Source organism: Cnephaeus nilssonii (genome assembly GCF_951640355.1).
Source record: "Cnephaeus nilssonii genome assembly, chromosome: 13".
In the NCBI taxonomy this organism is placed as follows: domain Eukaryota; kingdom Metazoa; phylum Chordata; class Mammalia; order Chiroptera; family Vespertilionidae; genus Cnephaeus; species Cnephaeus nilssonii.
Window position 1 is genome coordinate 53,472,511 of NC_137084.1, and position 20,801 is coordinate 53,493,311.

Here is a 20,801-nt window from a genome sequence, read left to right on the forward strand (position 1 = left end):
TGGGCACATGGTCCTATATACAGATTTTGTAAATTAGTAATCCACACATGAAACCTGTATGTTCTTATTGAGAAATGTCACCCCAATAAAATTAAAAAATAAAATGTAAAAAACAAAACAAAAAAAAACTCAATACAGAACAGCGGTATTATGACTGCTGCTGCCACCTTGTGATATCAGTCACATATTCCAGGTTAAAATGCTATAAAGGGGCAACAAAGAAATCCTTTTTTTTTTAAATTGAATTTATTGGGGTGACATTGGTTAATAAAATTATATAGGTTTCAGGAATACAATTCTATAATACATCATCTGTATATTGTATTGTGTGTTCACCACCCCAAATCAAGTTTCCTTTCATCAACATTTATTCCCACTTTACCCTCTCCTACTTCCCCCACCCTCTTTTCCCTCTGGTAATCACCATTGTATTTTCTATAAGGTTTTTGTTTATTTGTTGTTTGTTTGCTTAATCCCTTTACCTTTTTCACCCAGACCCTCTACCCCTTCCCACTCTGACAGCTGTCAGTCTATTCTCTATGAGTCTGTTTTGTTTGTTTATTTGGTTCATTAGATTCCACATGAGTGAAATCATATGGTCTTTGTCTTTCTATTAACTGGCTTATTTCACTTAGCATCATACTTTCCAGGTCCATCCATGTTGTCCCAAAAGGTAAGATTGATTTATATTTTCCAAAAACCTTATATAAATCAAAGTTTAAGTTAAGTAGTAAGAATTTTATCACAGTATATGCTGAAGAAGTGAAGAGATCTCATCTAGGTATCTGACATGAAAGCTCAAGAGCTAGATGTTGAAGTTTGTATTTAAAAAATATTCCCAAACTGAAGGAAAATAGGTAAATGTCACTTTCTTTCAAGACAAGTAAAGGCCAAAACCTTGACCTTCAAGTCTTTTAAAATACATATTATTAAAATATCTCAAAGCTTTACTTCTGGGTCTTATCTGATTTTGTTTCAAAGGAGAAATCCATCATTGGTAGGCTATGGGAACTTCATAGGATCCAAAACAATAACCTTGATATATAGGAAGTTCCCATAGCCTACCAATGATGGATTTCTCCTTTGAAACAAAATCAGATAAGACCCAGAAGTAAAGCTTTGAGATATTGATATATATATATCAATTGATATATTGATATATATATAGGTTATTGATATATATATACATATATATATATATATATATATATATATATAAAATAAAAGCATAATATGCTAATTAGACTGGACAGCCGAACGATATTCCAGACGACCTTCCAGATGAAGCTGGGGCTGCGAGTGCCAAGCCGTTGCACAAATTTTGTGCATCGGGCCTCTAGTGTATATATACTTAGTGGCCAGATTATTATGATCTCTGAACGCATAATAATCTGGCCACTCAGTGTATATCCTATATAATAAAAGGCTAATATGCAAATTGTCCTCTCTACCAGGAATTCAACCAGCAGGCAGGCCGGACAACCGCCCATGTCCCCTCCCCCTGGCCAGGCTGGCCGGACCCCACCCATGCACGAATTCATGCACCAGGCCTCTAATCCTATCTAATAAAAGAGTAATATGCAAATTGACCATCACTCCAACACACAAGATGGCTGCCCCCATGTGGACACAAGATGGCCACGACAAGATGGCCAGCAGGGGAGGGCAGTTGTGGGCGATCAGGCCAGCAGGGGAAGGCAGTTGGGAGGAACCAGGCCTGCAAGGGAGGGTAGTTGGGGGCGATCAAGCCTGCAGGGGAGGGCAGTTAGGGGCAATCAGGCTGGCAGGGGAGCAGTTAGGCATCAATCAGGCTGTCAGGGGAGTGGTTAGGGGGTGATCAGGCTGGTAGGCAGAAGCGGTTAGGGGCAAGCAGGCAAGCAGGCAAGCAGTTGGGAGCCAGCAGTCCTGGATTGTGAGAGGGATGTCCGACTGCCAGGTAGGATTGGGCCTAAACGGGCAGTTGGACATCCCTTGAGGGGTCCCATATTGGAGAGAGTGCAGGCTGGGCTGAGGGACACACCCCCACATGCACGAATTTCATGCACCGGACCTCTAGTATATATATATATATATATTCAGAGATCATAATAATCTGGCCACTCAGTGTATATATATGCTGGATATGCTCCGACTATAGGACCTTCATACTGGCTAATCCCTCTATCTGATATACTGAAAAGGTTGGTCTTCCCCCACATAATCACATAGATAATTTCCTTACATCCTTCATGTTTTTGCTCAAATATCACTTTAACCACTCAATTAAAATTGCTATCCCTTGTACCCTTTCAACTAGATTTATTTTTCTCATAGCAGTCATCACATATTCATGTATCATATACTTTATTTAATTTTAATAATTACTTGTTGTTTGCCATTCTGACAGGTGTGAAGTGATATCCTTAAAAGCCCAAACTCTTGACAGGAGAACAAGTTCCTTGAGGTCAAGTCAATGAAAAAATATATTTTTTAAACTTTTGTGTCTCCAAGTGAATGTATCTAGCACAAAGCCTAACAAAATAAAGTAACTTAGACAATAAATATTTAAATGAAAGAATTAATGGATGAGTGAGTCATTCCATCAACTGTCACTTGAACTATGTATTTATTCTAAAAATACAGCTAACTCTCATGGGAAGATTCAGATGGCCCTTGCTAAATATGTAGAGCAAACTTTAGTATAGTTTTGCTTATGAAAAAATGTTCTAAGACAAAATAACATAACTAAACTTTTCAACAAATAATTGATAAAATGGAGGGGGGATATTCTGTGTGCTGGAGAAAAAGTAATAAACAGAATAGACAAAAATCCTTGCCTTCATGAAGCTTTGATTTTATTGAGAGGGGAAAACCAACATTTAATTCTTATGAGAGTCCCAGTTTAGAAGAAGAAACTGAGATATACTAGTAGAAGGGTTAATTTCCCCAAAGCCAAGCAGCCAGTACATGGTGGAGACTGGATTCAAACCCAAATGGTCTGACTACAAAGTCCTTGCTCTTAACAACTAGGTCATAATGTCTCTCTAATGATAAGTGCCATGAACAAAAACACCTACAAGGAATGGTAACAGGGAGTGCTGGGCAGGTGAGAAGGTATTTTAAATAGAATGCTGTAGGAATCACTGAGAAGGTGACATTAAAGCCTTGAAAAAGGTGACACCCCCCCCCCCCCCCCCCCCGTGAAGTCCCATGTCCTGTATGGTTCAGGGTTCGAGCTCTGGAAGAGGGGGCTGCATGCAAATGAAAGAGACAAGACAAGAAATAATAATTTGGAAATTGGGGGGCCAGATGGGAGCCCATCCCAAGAGGAAGGATTCCAGTTGGGCTGAGTCTTACCATCCTTTTATTCAATTTGGGATACATCTATAGCCCTTAGGCAGGCAATTTCCAGTAACAGACAGAGTATCTTATCAGTAAGGATTTACATGACTATCTGGTAGGGAAGTTGCTTCAGCTACCATTGTCTGGACTAAACAGTGGGTGTACAGCCCTGACCTTTGCCAGGGCTCAAGGGTCACTAGTCTTCTGGGTTCCTTGTCCACGCCTCTCTGCTACTAAAGATAATGGGCGGCTTCCCACAACCTCCCCAACACACACCCACACACATCATGCAGATATCTGGAGGAATAGTATTTCAAGCTAAGGACAAAGCAAGTGCAAAGATTCAAGGCTCTGTGTTTGAGGAGCAGTAAGGAGGCTAAGGAAGCTGAACCGCAGTGAGGAGGAGGATTTCAGATCAGAGAGCTAGCTGGGGTCACAAAAGTAGGAGGTCTATAAGCCATTGTAAGGAGTTTAGCTTTTACTCTGAATGGGAATATACTGGGAGGTTTTGACAAAGGAGTGACATGCTATGTTTTATTTTCTATCAGAAATGTTAAAGACCTTGCCTCTGTAAAAATTTCTAGATTGCATGTAAACTGTTGGAAAATAAGGCAGTAGAAAACCAATCACCAAAATTATATTAAATATGAGATACTATCATAGTATATGCTATAAAAGTCCAATCTCATTTTCCCATCATTTCTGGCTTATTTTATAGCAAAAACGATGTAAAAATAGGTACTACCATAGAGTAAAAAAGAACTACTGAGTCAGATTGAGCGGGAAGATGTGCATCATTTTTCACAAGTATATTTTAGAAAGAAACTTTTCACATGGTACAAACTTCCAGTTATAAGATAAATAAATACTGGATATGTAATGTACATGATGACTATAGTTTGCACTGCTTTATCGCATGTTTGGAAGTTAAGAATGTAAATACCCCCCTAACCGATTTGGCTCAGTGGATAGAGCGTCGGCCTGCAGACTGAAAGGTCCCAGGTTTGATTCCGGTCAAGGGCATGTACCTTGGTTGCGGGCACATCCCCAGTAGGAGGTGTGCAGGAGGCAGTTGATTGATGTTTCTCTCTCATCAATGTTTCTAAATCTCTATCCCTCTCCCTTCCTCTCTGTAAAAAATCAATAAAATATATTAAAAAAAAAAAAAGAATGTAAATACCAAGAGTTCTCATCCAGAGGAAAAAAACCTTTTTTCCTCTTTTTTTTGAAGCTATATGAGATGATAGATATTAATTATCTACACTAATAAAAGAGAAAAATGCTAATTGACCATACCTTCACTACGCCCACAGCCAATCAGAGCAAGTATGCAAATTAACCCCGTAAAAATGGTGGTTAATTTGCATACGCTGAGGGAGGGAGGAGTGAAGCCTGAAGACAGCATAGAAGGGAAAGAGGAAAGCAAGGCGGCTGCTGGAGGGAAAGCACATGAGCAGGCGGGGCGGGAGAGGTGGTGGTGGCGGGAGGGAAGCCTGCTGGAAGTCTGGCAGGAATCTTCCTGCAATGGGCCCCTTGTTGTGATAATCATTTTATGATATATGTAAGTGAAGTCATTATGCTGTAGGCCTTAAATTTCCACAGTGCTCTATGTCAATTACATCTAAATAAAATTAGGGGGTACTTCTTTGAGACTCAGGCTTTACTTTATTTTTATTTTTTTCCTGTTTCTTAGAGCCTGATTAAGGGATTTCTGTCTACTACCCTCGTTACCTTATAGCAAATTACCCTATAACAAGCCAAACTTTAAAATTCAACATACAGGATATCTGCTAATATCAAAGCAGTGAATCTTTCTGCATCTGCGGCTGAAGGATGGAATGACTTATTAACAATGGATCCTCGAAGATCCTTTTTACCCTAATCATCCTACATTTGAGTTGCTGTATTACAGACCTCTAGAACTTCCAGGCATGAGGGTATAAAAACAGAAACCATAGACACCATATTTTTGTTTTTAAATTCAAAAGCTATAGTTCAGGTAGAAAACTGGAAAGATTTACAAAAATATACAAGTCAAATGAAACATGTTTCTCCTCTATTATATGTACACTCTACCTCTCTCTGACCAAAAACCTCATGTTAAAGAATGAAAGAAAAAGTGTAGAAGGGAAAAGGAAAACTTTGATGAGAATCACTTCAACTTGGATCCTTCTCCCAACCCTAAACCTTTAAAGAAGTTCCCTGGCACCAATGGGGCACAAGGGAGTAAAGCAGAAACAATGGTAAAGGAACATTCAGATAGAAGATCCTGAGCAGCCTCACAAAACTCCATTGCACCCCAAGAAGAGTCAGAAGCAGCCATGAGATATAGCCTAGTCGCACAATGTTCCTTTTGTTATTAGGTTTTACCCATGTGGACGTGAAATACAGAGAAGGAATTTTTTTAAGTGAATAAGCTCTGTGATCAGAATGAGGAGGAAGAACAGATGGTAGCATGGACTGTATAACTAGAGACCTGGTGGAAACACATACACCTCAGCTGCAAATACCAACCTAAGAACAATGCCTCCTAGCCCAGTCGGTGTGGTTCAGTGGTTGAGCGAGCATCCACCTATGAACAAGGAGATCATGGCTCAATTCCTGGTCAGGGTACATGCCCAGTTTATGGGCTCCATCCCCAGTGTGGGGCATGCAGGAGACAGCTGATCAATGATTCTCATCATTGATGTTCCTATCTCTCTTTCCCTCTCCCTTCCTCTCTGAAATATATATAGATATATATATATATATGAAAAGAACAATGACTCCTGAAAATTAGAAAGGAAATGTCCCAATAGGAATGATCTCATAGTGGATGCCAATTGAGGACCATGATGCTTCCCTTCATATCTCTCCCACCAACATCATTCAATCCACCACTAATCATTGAGGCACTGTCCGCAACACATGGATGGACAATATTACACAATGTCTGCTGTCACTGAGCTGCTAAGGCAGAATATATGCACCAGGGAACTGTTTCCTCTGACAATAAAAAAATAAATAAATGATGGTATAGGGAAAGTGAGGAAGTGATTAAAAGTAAAGCAAAAATGCTTTGAGAGAACACATAACTGACAAAGATTATGTTTTTACCTCTTGGCAGATTCAAAGCTTAATAGTAAGATCATATTGATTTACAGAAAAATAATATTAACATTTCTATGCTATATTCTAGTTCCTTAAGATTCCTCTGTGCCAGGTACTGTGCTAGACACTCAGTGTCCTTGTGGAGCATTCTACTGAGGGTGGCAGACACTGCCTTGGCATTAAAATATCACTGACATCTTGCAGGCAGAAGTCATTTGGTGCCTACATGTCTTGAAAACACTTAATCAAATGGTTATTTGCCCTGAACTTTTTGTTCTTATGCTACCAGGTTTTATCTTTACATTGCCAAAATACTAGCGCCAGTTTGAACTGGCTCTACTAACAACAACAAAAAATACAGAACACTAAGTTAAAACCCAAATTCATAAAACCATTATTTTGACCATTAATCTTGGCTTTTGCCTCATACAAGTAAACTGCAGTTGTAAGAGGATACTTCCTTTTGCATTTTCCTGCATTATCAAAGATTTTGAAAAGCCATGGATGTCTTAATAAAAACCTCTTCTTCTCCATTTAAGCCTGCATCCTGGGGAGACTCAGCTAAGAAAACAGAAAGAGAGAAGCACAATGGGCTAGGCAAGGAGTCAGATGGGTAGAATGAAGTTGAAAACCAGAGGATGCTTAGAGGTTCTTCTTTCTCATTCAACATATAATCTTGAGCCTACTATGTGCAAACACTTTGGTGGGTGCCAAGAATCAGAGATAAGGGAGATTTATGATCACTGCTCTTAAAGAGCTTACATGTCCTTCCCAGATGCTTTAAATAAACTCAGCTTGTTCAAAGGAAGGGACACAGGTGAGAATTAAAAAATATAACAAGCATTTGCACTATATCGTTAGAATCTACCCACATTGTTGCCCCTTATTCTAAATTTTTCTGGTTACGAACTTCATTTTGGTTCCATTTCTCAATTACTGTTCCTTAAGAGCATTATAGCAACAATTTAATTTTTACTCGATTTTCAAAATTTGACTTTGGAAAGCCAACCCCTGCAAGACAAGATCCTCGGTTATCCTAGTTCAGTACACTGAGACCCCAAACAAAGCTACCTTCCCTTTGTGCCCACCTTCATCTTCAATAACAAAGACCAGATAGACCTGTCTCTTTGACTCACACAGCCCATTAAGGAAGAACGGACTCATTTCAGAAGCACACTAACTGGAGTTAATGTGCATTCATGCTCTGAAGTTTTAGATATAAGTGGCCAATGTTCAAATCACCAGAGGCTGAAGACTTCCTAAACAAAAGATTTTAAGATGCATAAAATAGAGTTTTTTTAAACCTTTAAAATTGCATTACATTAATTCTGTTTTGCCTATCTTGATTTGGACACTGAAAAATAAATAGCTAAAACACTATGTGGATTTTATTTCATCATTCATCCTTACTTTGGTGGCATATGTTCATAAACCAATTAAAAGTCCTGGCAAGACTTAAGAAGAGCAGCAACACCTATTGCTGGGATGATGTAAGGTAAAATCGCAACAACATGCATTGTCAGTGGAAATGTGAAAGGTAAAATTAGTCTGGCAGCACTTATTCAGATTAAGTATGCATGCTCTTGGAGCAAATAATGCCACCCCTGAGACTCTATCCTATAGAATGAAAGCATCAGTAAATTAGAATGTACATGCAATCGTCAGATTGCAGCATTAATCATAATGGCAGGAAACTGGAAGCAGCAAATTCCTATTGACAAGGGAATGACTGAATAAATTATGATATACCCACTCTATGAAATTATACATCCATCAGAGAATGAATCAAAACTATACCAGACAACTTGAAGAAGCATTCATATAATATGGCCACTTTTTGAGAAACAATTACTTTTCACAATTCTGTGAGCATATATATGTATGCATGCCCAGTATGAAGATAGATAGATAGATAGATGATATAGATAGATATAGATATAGATATAGATATAGATATAGATATAGATATAGATATAGATATAGATATAGATATAGATATAGACATAGACATATATATAGACATAGATATAGATAGATATTGATATAGATGATATGTAGATATATAGATATAGAGATAGAGATATAGAGATATAACCTCCCACATACATATATATAGTTTATGTATGAATGCATGTTATATGAATTATATGGGGGCAGGAGGATTAAACAATTAAGTTGTTGAGATAGGTAACCTTGCATATGGGGAGGGCAGAGCTAATGCAGCATGAGCAGAAGTGAGTGAACGGGGAAATATGTAAAAATGGAAAAGTTAAAAAAAAGAAGTGCATTGAGAATAAAAAGTGTACATTTGATAATTTGTGTAAAATGAGGTATATATTTGGGACCATGCATCTAGAAATTGATTAAAAATAATTTTTAAAAATTCAAAAGGAGCAAATATCAAAGCATTAAGAATCTAGAAAAAAAAGTATAGGGGAAAAGTTAACTAATCTTGAAATGGGAAGAACTAAGAAAAGAAAAAAGTAAAAGAAAAAAGTGGTATATATATATATATATATATATATATATATAGTAAACGATGGAAATTTATTGAGAAACAAGCACAGACTCCCACATGAGGAGGGGAAAGAGTCCCCAAAGTGGTAGATTTTTATCACAATTAAAAATATTTTGAATGTCAGAGAGCACTATTGTATAAGCAAAATTAATAGCAATCAACAAATTAAAAATATTTCAATAATTATGACAAGATAACATTATTCATAAATAAAATGCTCTTACAAAACAATAAGAATCTAGCAGCACTTAGAAGAATGGACAAAGAGCTTGAGTGAATCACAAATATATATATATAAATGTCTAGTAATCATAATTTTAAAAGTTCAGTCTCAATAATGAATAAATTGCAATTTAAAGCATTAAGTAACAAATTTTATTAATTTGAGAGAATATTTCAAATAATTAATGCTACTAAGGGTATATGTAGATATGCCTTTTCAAACGTTGCTGGAAGCACCATCTGGCAAAGCACTTTCACAATTTTGTATCAAGAAACTCAAAAATGTCAATATTCTAGGACTCAGTAGTTTCATTTATAAAAGCGACCATAATGAAATAATAGGAAAAGCCATGGTTTATATATTTGGATGTCCATTTCAGTGTTATTCATAGTAGAAAATTAGAGATAGCCTAAATATTGGACAAAGAACTGCTTACATAAGTTCCAAATTATAGAATATTACATTAATGATATAATATGGGTAAATATTATTAAATATAAAAGTCATAAAAACACCTCACATGTTGTCCCAATTTTATGTGTAAAAAAACACTAGCCCTAGCCGGTTTGGCTCAGTGGATAGAGCATCAGCCTGAAGACGGAAGGGTCCCAGGTTCGATTCTGGTCCAGGGCACATGCCTGGGTTGTGGGCTCGGTCCAATGTGCAGGAGGAAGCCAATCAATAATTTCCTCTCATCATTGATGTTTCTATCTCTCTCTTTCTTGCCCTTCCTCTCTGAAATCAATAAAAATATGTTTTGAAAAAGAGAAAACACTAAAAAAGTAAAAATATTTACTTCCAGATTTGAAATTATGCTTTTTTAAGCTTTTAACTATTTCCTAAACTTCTCATAGTTGGCATCTATTAATTAACACATTATGGTCATTGTTAACCTTTTCTTCAAGTATGATCATTAGATTCAGTCTTACTCAGTTTCCAAATCAATTCTGAGCAGAACAGAAAGTACACCACAGGTGCCAATCTAACAATCCAAAAATTCAGCAATCCAACTGCTATTGATTAGCACTACATTCCATGTAGCTTCTAACTTAGGCACACAACCCCAATTTTGTTCATGTGTGTGTGTGTCTTTGTGTGTGTATGTGTATGTGTGCACTACTTACTACCTGCCTTCAAAATACTGACTATCACTTATAAGTATCAATGACTTACCCCTCCCTTCATATTAATCCTCAGTTATTAACCTGAGACATGCCTCAACTTGTCTTCTTACTCTTTGGTAACTGTTACTTTCAACAGTAGTACCCAAACTTTTTGATCCTATAGTCCTACCTGTAAAACTTGTTGAACATACAACTCCAATAATGCTATAATTATTTTTAAATATGTATATATACATAAATATGTAACTGTTAACATAGTATATGTTACAAATTATCCAAATATTAAAAACTGTAAAGAATGTGACTAAAAATACAAATTATTATTTTGTTCCTACACCCCAATGGATCATGGCCATGCTATGGAGATCACAAGCTTAGATCACACTCTTCAACCCCACTACCCATCTCTTTCCCTCATTGCATCTGGAACCATGTTCTGAAATTCCAGAATGCCTTAGATTTGAGTCAACTCAAACTATGACAATATTCATAGCACAACTCACTTGTCTAATGTGAAGTCATGTCCTTCTCATGCCCTATTTTATTTTTTAGCAAAATCTGTATTTTTCATCTACCTAATAAAAGAGTAACATGCTAATTGACCGTATCTCTGTGATGCCCACCAGCCAATCAGGAGTGAGTATGCAAATTAACCCAACAAAGATGGTGGGTTAATTTGCATACACAGGCACTGAGCGGCTGGGGGCAGGGCGGGACACTTGAGTCGGCAGGCGTTCCACACCACCCCAGCCATTCTGGGCCCCAGCCATTCTGGGCCTCTGGTCAGCGTGGGAAGGCGGAAAGGCGGCTCCGGCCAGAGCGAGGGCGCTGCCAGCAGCCAGGGGAAGGAAGGCCCATTCTTGCACAAATCTTCATGCATCGGGCCTCTAGTAGATAAATAATATATACAGTGACAAAATAAAAATTATTAAATGTCCTAAATTCAATTACAGCAGGCAAGAGGGCGGGAGCAAGAGACAAGGGAAGTTAATCTGTTAACAGTCATATGCCAAAACCAACAAAAGACTGCTCACGTTCCTGAGAGTATGTTGAAACTTTGAATCGACATCCAGAGAGCTATCTAAAAAAAAAGAGCCAACCACCAGACATCACCACCTTTTGCTTATGCATGAACATGCTGGATTGTTGTCCACAACCAAACCAAAAGCATTCAATACGTCTTCCTTATGAACTATTCACCTATCCCAGAACTTTCTCCACTTCACATTTCCTCCACACCTCCCCCTCATTTATAGCTAATGTAAATTCATTTAAAACAACATGTCTTTCTTTCCCAAACTCACTGTATAAATGACCTCCATCAGCCTCAGGATGGTGGACAAGTTTGTCTGCTCCAGCTAGCCCTGCTGCTGGATGCCCCGGGACCAGATCCTTTTTCTGGCTAACATGTGGCTCAATAAACCCTTCTGTTCAGGACAACTTTAACAGTATAACTACATTTCTATTAGTGTTACCATTTGTTAATAATGATTGCTACTTCTTTACTTGCATATGTTATAACATTAGTTAGCTCTTTCAAAAGTTTCAGTGACATACCTCTGCAGACTTTTGAAGGTTATCGTGGCATGGAGCAAGAAGGGATGTCTTCTCCCATTTCTGTGCCACTTGATTGGCTTCTTCTATCTTCTGCTCATAACTTTTTTGAGAATTCAGCAATGTCACCTCATAAAATTCTTGAATATCTGTGAAGAAAATGTAAGAAAAGAATCAAACTGTCATGTAACACCTCATAAATAGCTTCTGCATGCATGTGTATATGGACAATTTTGCTGATTAAAGGAAGTGCATAGCCCTGGCCAGGTGGCTCCACTGTTTGGAGTGTCGTCCCATGCACCAAAATGTGTCAGGTTCGATTCCCAGTCATGCACATACCTAGATTGTGAGCAAGTTTGATCCCCATTGAATGTGTATGAGAGGCAATTGATTGATGTTTCTCTCTCACATCTCTCTCTCTCTGTCTCTTTCTCTCTCTCTCCTTTCCTTTCTCCCTCTCTCCCTTCCTCCTTATTTTTCTCTCTAAAAATAAAATCAATAAAAACATATCCTAGGGTGAGGATTTGAACATTTTGTCAAAAAAAAAAAGAAGTGCATAAATATGCATCTCAAAGAAAAATAATAAAAATAGAGAAAATCCTGAAAATTGCATTTTTGCCTCCATGAGAATTCTTATAGCAGCTTTATTCATAACTGCAAACTGGCAGAAACCAAGATGGCTTTCAATTGTTGAATGAATAAACAAAATAGTAAATTCACATGATGGAATCCTACTTAGCAATTAGAAAGAATGGGCTATCAAGTCATGCAAAAACATGAATGAGTCTTAAATGCAAATTGCTAAGTTAAAAGACTACACTTCTCATTTCCTATAATACTTAAAAACAAAACTAAGGCAGTATAATAATCAGTGATTGCTAGAAGTTCTGGGACATGGGAGGAGGATCGAATAGGTAAAGCACAGGTTGATAGTGAACACCTAACAGGAAGCATTTGTCAAAACCCTTAGAACTTTTCAGCACAAAGAGTAAACCTTAATGTAGGCAATATTTTTTAAATATATATTTTATTGATTTTTTACAGAGAGGAAGGGAGAGAGATAGAGAGTTAGAAACATTGATGAGAGAGAGACATTGATCAGCTGCCTCCTGCACACCCCCTACAGGGGATGTGCCCGCAAACAAGGTAGATGCCCTTGACCAGAATCAGACCTGGGACCATTCATTCCACAGGCCGACACTCTATCCACTGAGCCAAACCAGTCAGGGCAATGTAGGCAATTTTTTAAAAAAAATTATTAGGAGGTCAGGGAATTCCAAGATGAAATGCAAAATATAACAAAAGAATCTAACTGTTTTACAAATGTAGGATGCTTTTTTTTAAATACTTTCTTTGTCTTGGTTTTCCAATGTCTACTCATTTTCCGGTCATTGCCTTTCTTCTCCTAATGCCTTCAGTGAGGTTATTTCATATATTGGAAATGAAATAGGGGAAACAATGTGGGATTCATTGGAACTCTCTGTACTATCTTTACTTTTCCATAAGCATGAAAGCTACTCTAAAATAAATAGAAGAGGTCAATGGGGAGAAAGGGGGGGGGGGGGCATATGTAATACTTTCAACAATAAAGATGTTTTAAAAATAAAATAGATTATTTTTAATTGTCTTTTTTTAAGAGATTGCACAATCACTGTTAGAAACCTGCCCAAATAACTCCCAAAATGAATGCTTTCATAAATCCATCTTTAGGTTTACGATGTAAATGAGATTAAAAATTATCCCACAAAGTTAAATGTCATAATTGTTTAACATATGAAGTACGGTTTGGAAGACATCTGCTTCTGACACTATGGCTAAGTGCTCTGCAGATTAACTAGGCACTGGAGTGGATGGAATGCTTTGAAGCATTACTGATGTTGCAGCAGATGGGGTAGGTCTCCAAGATAAATCTTAAACGCGCGCGCGCGCGCACGCACACACACACACACACACACACACACACCCTGAGCTGAGATCAGATCAGCTAGGGCCGAGGTCTGGCAAACTGCGGCCCACGCGCCACATGTGGCTCTTTGGCCCCTTGAGTGTGGCTCTTCCACAAAATGCCATGCACTGGGCGAGTCTATTTTGAAGAAGTGGCATTAGAAGAAGTTTAAGTTTAAACATTTGGCTCTCAAAAGAAATTTCAATCATTGTACTGTTGATATTTGGCTGTTGACTAATGAGTTTGCCGACCATTAAGCTAGGGGATTGAAGGATGGGATGGTTCTGAGGGCAGATACCAAGTACAGAATTTCTATCAGCACTCTGGACCTTATATCAGCAAGTAGAAGTAAGGAAGCAAACCCTTGAACTTCCTCACTGAGCCCAGAGCCTAAAAGGATGCTGTTCAGTGTCAGCGACTCCCCACTGGCTACGGCAGCAACAAACGAAAACGTTTTCTAAAGGAAATCTTAAGGCTAAAGGACTCTCGTTGATTAGGGTCAAGAAATGAGCTCACAATCAAAGATCACAAATGCTCAAAAAAGGCATGTCACTATAGATGAAATTCAGCAGGAACAACTTAGGCTTAGATGACCAATTATTGTTGATTTTGGAATTTTCTCATATAGGATATAGAATAACTATGTAAAGTGTTAAAGAAACAATGGTCACAATTACAAAGATGAGCAAATAATAAGGATCTAGTAACAATAAGCAGGCAGAATGAGGAAAACAAATATAACTTGTGAAAATTACAAATAGATTAATGGGTAGCTAAAGAGATAGACTGATGTGCTATATAATAAATATAATAAAATGCTAATGATAGAAATTATGTGGTGAGTGCATAGGTGTTTCATGTAATATTCTTATTATAACTTTGCTATGTTTGAAAACTTTCATAATAAAATATTAGAAAATATGTAATTATTTAAAGTTAAAAAAAATTAATTGATGGGTTAAACAGTGGATTAGAAAAAGCAAAATGAAAAAAATATACCCAAAGAAATTACCCAAAATGTAACACAAGGGAAAATAAAATGGAAAATAATAAAGCAATATCAAGATGTATAGAGGATACATGAGAAGGCACACTATTTTTCTAATAGCTGTCTTCAGGGAGAAAATAGAATAAATAGCAAGTGATATTTAAACCAATAACAGATATAAAAAATTTAGAACTTATTATATAAATGCACATGTCCTGAAAGTACAGTTTATACTAAAGATAATAAATAAAACCTATGCCTAGGATCAGACATATAATAAAATTGCAGAATACGAAAGACAAAGCAAAGATCTTAAAAGCAGTCAGAGAAAAAAATGAATAAGATTTCTCAATAATAATGAAAGCCAGACAATAGTAGAATAATAACTTCAAAATTTTGAGAGAATATAACTATTTATATAGGCATGTGTTCCTTTGCAAAACATACATCTGATTATTAAAAAAATGAAAAAACTTGTATCTAGAGCATATAAAAAAAACTCTCAAAATACAGTACACAGGAAACCAAACAACCCAATTGAAAAGTGGGTAATAGACTTGAACAGGCATTTCACTAAGAAAAAAATAGAGGGCAAATAAGCACATGAAAATATATTCAACATCATTACTCTAAGAAAATGAAAAATTAAAATCACAATGAAATATCACTACCTAATTTTTAGAATGGAAAAAATTAAAATGACCGATCATACCAAGCACTCACAGGAATGTGAAGGAACCGGAACTCTCATATACTGATGACTAGAGGCCCGGTGCATGAAATTTGTGCATGGAGGGGGGTTGTCCCTCAGCCCAGCCTGTACCCTCTCCAATATGGGACCCCCCTGGGACCCCACCGGGATCGGGCCTAAACAGGCAGTCGGACATCCCTCTCACAATCCAGGACTGCTGGCTCCCAACTGCTTGCCTGCCTGCCTTCCTGATTGCCCCTAACCGCTTCTGCCTGCCAGCCTGATCACCCCTAACCATTCCGCTGCCAGCCTGTTTGCCCCCAACTTCCCTCCTCTGCCAGCCTGGTCACCCCTAACTGCCCTCTCCTGCAGGGTTGATCACCTCCAACTGCCCTCCCTTGCAGGCCTGGTCCTTCTCAACTGCCCTCCCTTGCAGGCCGGGTGCCTCCCAACTGCCCTCTCCTGCTGGCCATCTTGTGGTGGCCATCTTGTGTCCACATGGGGGCAGGATCTTTGACCACATGGGGGCAGCTATATTGTGTGTTGCAGTGATGATCAATCTGCATATTACTCTTTTATTAGATAGGATAGAGGCCTGGTACAGGAGTAGGGGCCAGCTGGCTTGCCCTGAAGTGTGTCCCTGATCAGGGTGGGGTTCCCTTGGAGCGTGGGGCGGCCTGAACGAGGGGCCTGTGGTGGTTTGCAGGCTGGCCACGCCCCCTGGCAATCCAAGCGGAGGCCCTGGTATCTGGAATTTATTTTCCTTCTACAATTGAAACTTTGTAGCCTGGAGCGGAGCCAAGCCTGGGGCTCCCTCCGCGGCTGGCAGACATTTCTGTTGGGGTTATAATTGAAATTTTGTAGCTTAAGCGGGTGAGCCCGGCCAGGGTGTGCGGAAAGCTTTGCTTCCCCTGTTGCCAGCGGCAACCCTGGCCTGCTCTCTCAAGCTCCATTCTGCCGCCATTTGTTTGAATTTGTTTACCTTCTATAATTGAAACTTTGTAGCTTGAGTGGAGGCTTAGGCCTGGCCAGGGCAGGCAGAAAATTTGGCTTCCTCTGTTACCTAGGAAACCTTGCTCTCTGTGGCTGTAGCCATCTTGGTTGGGTTAATTTGCATACTCGCTCTGATTGGATGGTGGGTGGGGCTTGTGGGCGGGGCTTGTGGGTGTGTCTGAGGTGTGGTCAATTTGCATATTTGTCTATTATTAGGTAGGATGAGAATGGAAAATGATACAACCACTTTGAAAAGCAGTCTGGCAGTTTCTTAAAAAGTTAAACATACAGCTTCTATGTGATCCAGCCATTTTTGGTTTTGGTATTTATCTCAGAGAAAGATAAATATATATGTCCATCTGAAAAGTTAAATCTGGAAGCAACCCAGATGTCAATCATCCATAGATCAGGCATCCTCAAACTACGGCCCGTGGGCTACATGCGGGTGTTTTTGTCGTTTTGTTTTTTTACTTCAAAATAAGATATGTGCAGTGTGCATAGGAATTTGTTCATAGTTTTTTTTAAACTATAGTCCGGCCCTCCAACGGTCTGAGGGACAGTGAACCGGCCCCCTGTTTAAAAAGTTTGAGGACCCCTGCCATAGATGAATGAATAAACTAATCATGGTGTGTTCATACAATGGAATACTGCCCAGTAATAAAAAGGAACTATTGATACAAACATCATGGATGAATCTCAAAATAATTATGTCGAATGAAAGAAGTCAGACAAAAATGAGTGCATCTTGTTTAATTACAGTTATATAAAATTCTAGAAAACCCAAACTAATCTATATTGACAGAAAACAATCAGTGATTGCCTGAGAGTTGAGGGGAGGTTTGGCAGGAAGGGGTGAGTGGGAGGATCACAAAGGGTCAAGAGGAAACGTTAAGGAGTGATGGATATGCTCACTACCTTGATTGTGCTAATAATTTCACGAAACTCTATATTTTTAGGCACCCATACATACATATATGAAAAAGCATATAGACCAAAGCAATGAAATGCATGAAAAGATGTAAGGACCTCAGTGGAAGGGGTAAGTAAAAAAATGTGATAAGGGACAAATGCATAGGTAGATGCAAATTAATCTAGTTCTACATTTGTCAGTGATTTCAGAAATGATTATTTTATTATCGTGCTACATATATTACATATAAATTACATATATTCTTGTACATGTATTGAAATTACTTTTTAAAATAATGATGAAAAACTGTTTCATAGATATTAACACTGATATTAAAAAGTTACAAATACTCAAATTTTATTCCCAGCTACCACTTTATTTTGCCACTAGTAATAAAGTATCTGTGAAGTCATGTTTGGAAAATGTGTAAGAACAGAGGGTAAAAGCCACACAGATATAAATGCCTCCAGATTTTTAAATATAGTATGGCTTGGTAGGATATTAACTAAGTTGACAAAGGTCACAGGAATAAGGAATAAAAAAGTAAAATCAAAAAGTATGTTTCCATTATCTGCTCTTAAGAATCAGTTAAAAATAAAATAAGTAAAACATTTTTTTGCAGTCAAATTTCAAGATTTCTTTGCATCAACTGTAAGGATGTAAACGCTTTCATAAGCAGCATTTGCAAGTTTCCAAATTTTGAAATGTTAGGTGATAAGTTATCCAGAAATAGAAGCATATTTATCATACTCATTTTAAGGATTCATACCAAGTTATACTTTGAAACATAATGAATAGCGGTAACTTGATCACATTTAGAAACATGCTCTGGACAGTACTTTAATATTAAACTTGAAAATCTTCATGAACTTATAACCCTCAAACCCGATGAATGCTCAGTCTACTTAACTCCTTTGTCTACATATTCTCCCTGGCTAAGCAACTACTAGAGAGGAAGAGGTCATCTTTTTTTATTTTTAGTTAATCCTGACCTGAATATATTTTTCCCACTGATTTTTAGAGAGAGTGGGAGGGAAGGGAAGGAAGACAGAGAGAGAGAAACATTGATGTGAGAGACATACATAGATTGGTTGGTTGCCTCCTATCAGAGCTGGGGATTGAACCTGCAACTCAGGTATATTCCCTGGGCCAGAAATCAAACCCTCGACCCTTCGGTGCTCTGCAGACACTCTAAACACTGAGCACACCAGCCAGGGCAGAAGAGGTAACCTTAATTAAATTAACCATTACTTCAATTTGAAGATAATTCTCCAACCAATGGTAAATCTTACTTCTGGTTAGTCAGCATTATTTTTTAATCACACACACACACACACACACACACACACACACACACACACACACGCATACTAGAGGCCCGATGCACAAAAATTCATTCAAGAGTAGGCCTTCCTTCCCTAGCTGCCGGCACTGGATTACCTCCTCCGGCCGCCAGCAGGCACCTGGGACCCAGGCTGGCTTCCCTCTGGCCCTGGCTTCATCAGGAAGGACGTCAGGAATGGCACCCAGAAGACATCCAGTCTAATTAGCATATTACCCTTTTAATATATATATATATATATGTTCATCACTTTCCAAGCATCTTTTTTTGACACCCTCTCATATCCCACCACCACAAAAATCACCACTTTCTGTTCATTCCCACTGCTGGAGTCCAGGTCCTACCATCTCTTGTGCACACTCTTCCCTTCGCCCAGATGACCTTTCCCACACATGGAAATCCTATCTTTCCTTCAATGCCCAGTCCTAGCACTATGCCTTGTAAAAAGAATATCTGAAGTCACAGATCTAAATATGAAATGACATCATCATAGAAATATTCTTACTCAACCTGCATTCCATTGAGTAGGACATGTATGAGAATAAGAACACCCACACAGCAGCCATGGAAAAGAAGAAATGCTTGTGTGGGGAGCTATGGGAGGAGATGGGCAATACTGCTTCTTTCCTCCCATTCCCACCAAGTAGTGCCCAAATCTATTTAAGACTTATTTCTCACTCCACTTTACATTAGCAGGTGTTGTTCATCTACCTAACCTCAATTCAACATTTCAACTCCATAAGTAATTTTTAAGTGCCAGGCAAGGCTCTTAAAAATGAAGATGATGTCCTAGCTTCCTATGTATTCTCTACTATCTAGCATCATTTTTTTACATTTAGTAAGCATAATGAATGTTTGCTAGCTTTCCATGTATTCTTTACTATCTAGCAGCATTTTTTACACTTAGTAAGCACAATGAATGCTTGCTACTTTTAGTTTACTTGCATTCTCTCTCTATTTAATGCTCATAGAGAAGAAAAATCATTGAATAAACTCAAACCTCTTCATACTCAGGATGGCAGAAAGCCTGCATATTATTTTGGATTATGTTTTTATGTGACTTGACTACTTGCTTTGTTCACAACTGCTAGCACTTTTTATTTTTTACCTTTCTTCTTCAAATGGAAAAGCTTTCCTACTTCTGATGATATATTCAAAATGAACTCCTTAAATTTTTAATTCATACCATTTTGACCTCACAATTGTTTTTTAAAATAGTTTATAAATTCTCATCAAATTTACAGATGAGTGCTTGTCAAACTCTAACGTACACATGAATCTGAATCACCCGGGGATCTTGTTACAGTTATTGTTGTGGTCACGAATGGGCCTGAGTCTCTGCATTTCTAACAACCTGCCAGGTGACGCCAATGGCTTCTGATCCACCAGCAACACTGGGCCTAAGAAATAACGCCTCTGAAGATAGAACCTAAGACTTTATATTCTCATCTCAAACATCCGTGCTGAGTTATTAGAATCCTCTTCATCTTCAGAGAAAGGGATGGGATAAAAGTAACTCCCAGGAAGAGAAGCAAATAGACAAGAGAAGTACTCTGCCCATTGACTCAAAAATAATAATAACTACAATATTTCTGGCTAAAATGATTCTGATTCAGTTAGCTAGAACTCAATTAAAAGGACCTATATTTCGGTACTCTGCCTTTAGGACACAGTTAAAAAATGAGCTTCTAGGTCCATCTGAGACAGTCCTTATTCAGTCGACTCTCTCCCTTTGGTTTTAACCTGCACTCTGAGATTTGGTATTCATAATGATGATTCTGGCAGTTAGGTCTTCCATTATCAAATAGCATGACAAAGGGAATCCATAAAAAATAGGATTCTCTTCTTTTTTTTAATATATTTTATCATTTTTTTTTTTTTACAGAGAAGAAGGGAAAGGGATAGAGAGTTAGAAACATCAATGAGAGAGAAACACTGATCAGCTTCCTCCTGCACACCCCCTACGGGTACATGCCCTTGACCGGAATCGAACCTGGGACCCTTTAGTCCGCAGGCTGACGCCCATCCACTGAGCCAAACCAGCTAGGATGGATTCTCTTCTTTTTCAAAAATATATTTTTATTGATTTCAGAGGAAGGGAG

General features: G+C 38.1%; 1 protein-coding gene across 5 annotated transcripts in view; it reads right to left on the bottom strand.

Moving 5' to 3' along the window:
- DLG2 (discs large MAGUK scaffold protein 2) overlaps nt 1-20,801 on the bottom strand; it is a gene marked incomplete at its 5' end in the record, with an annotated part of 1,931,014 nt that overhangs the window by 1,703,403 nt on the left and 206,810 nt on the right. For all 5 annotated transcript variants that reach the window (XM_079787296.1, XM_079787299.1, XM_079787298.1 and 2 more), the window contains one exon: nt 11,834-11,979. In XM_079787296.1, coding sequence (XP_079643422.1) covers nt 11,834-11,979 — 146 coding nt within the window. The remainder of the gene's footprint in view (nt 1-11,833; nt 11,980-20,801) is intronic.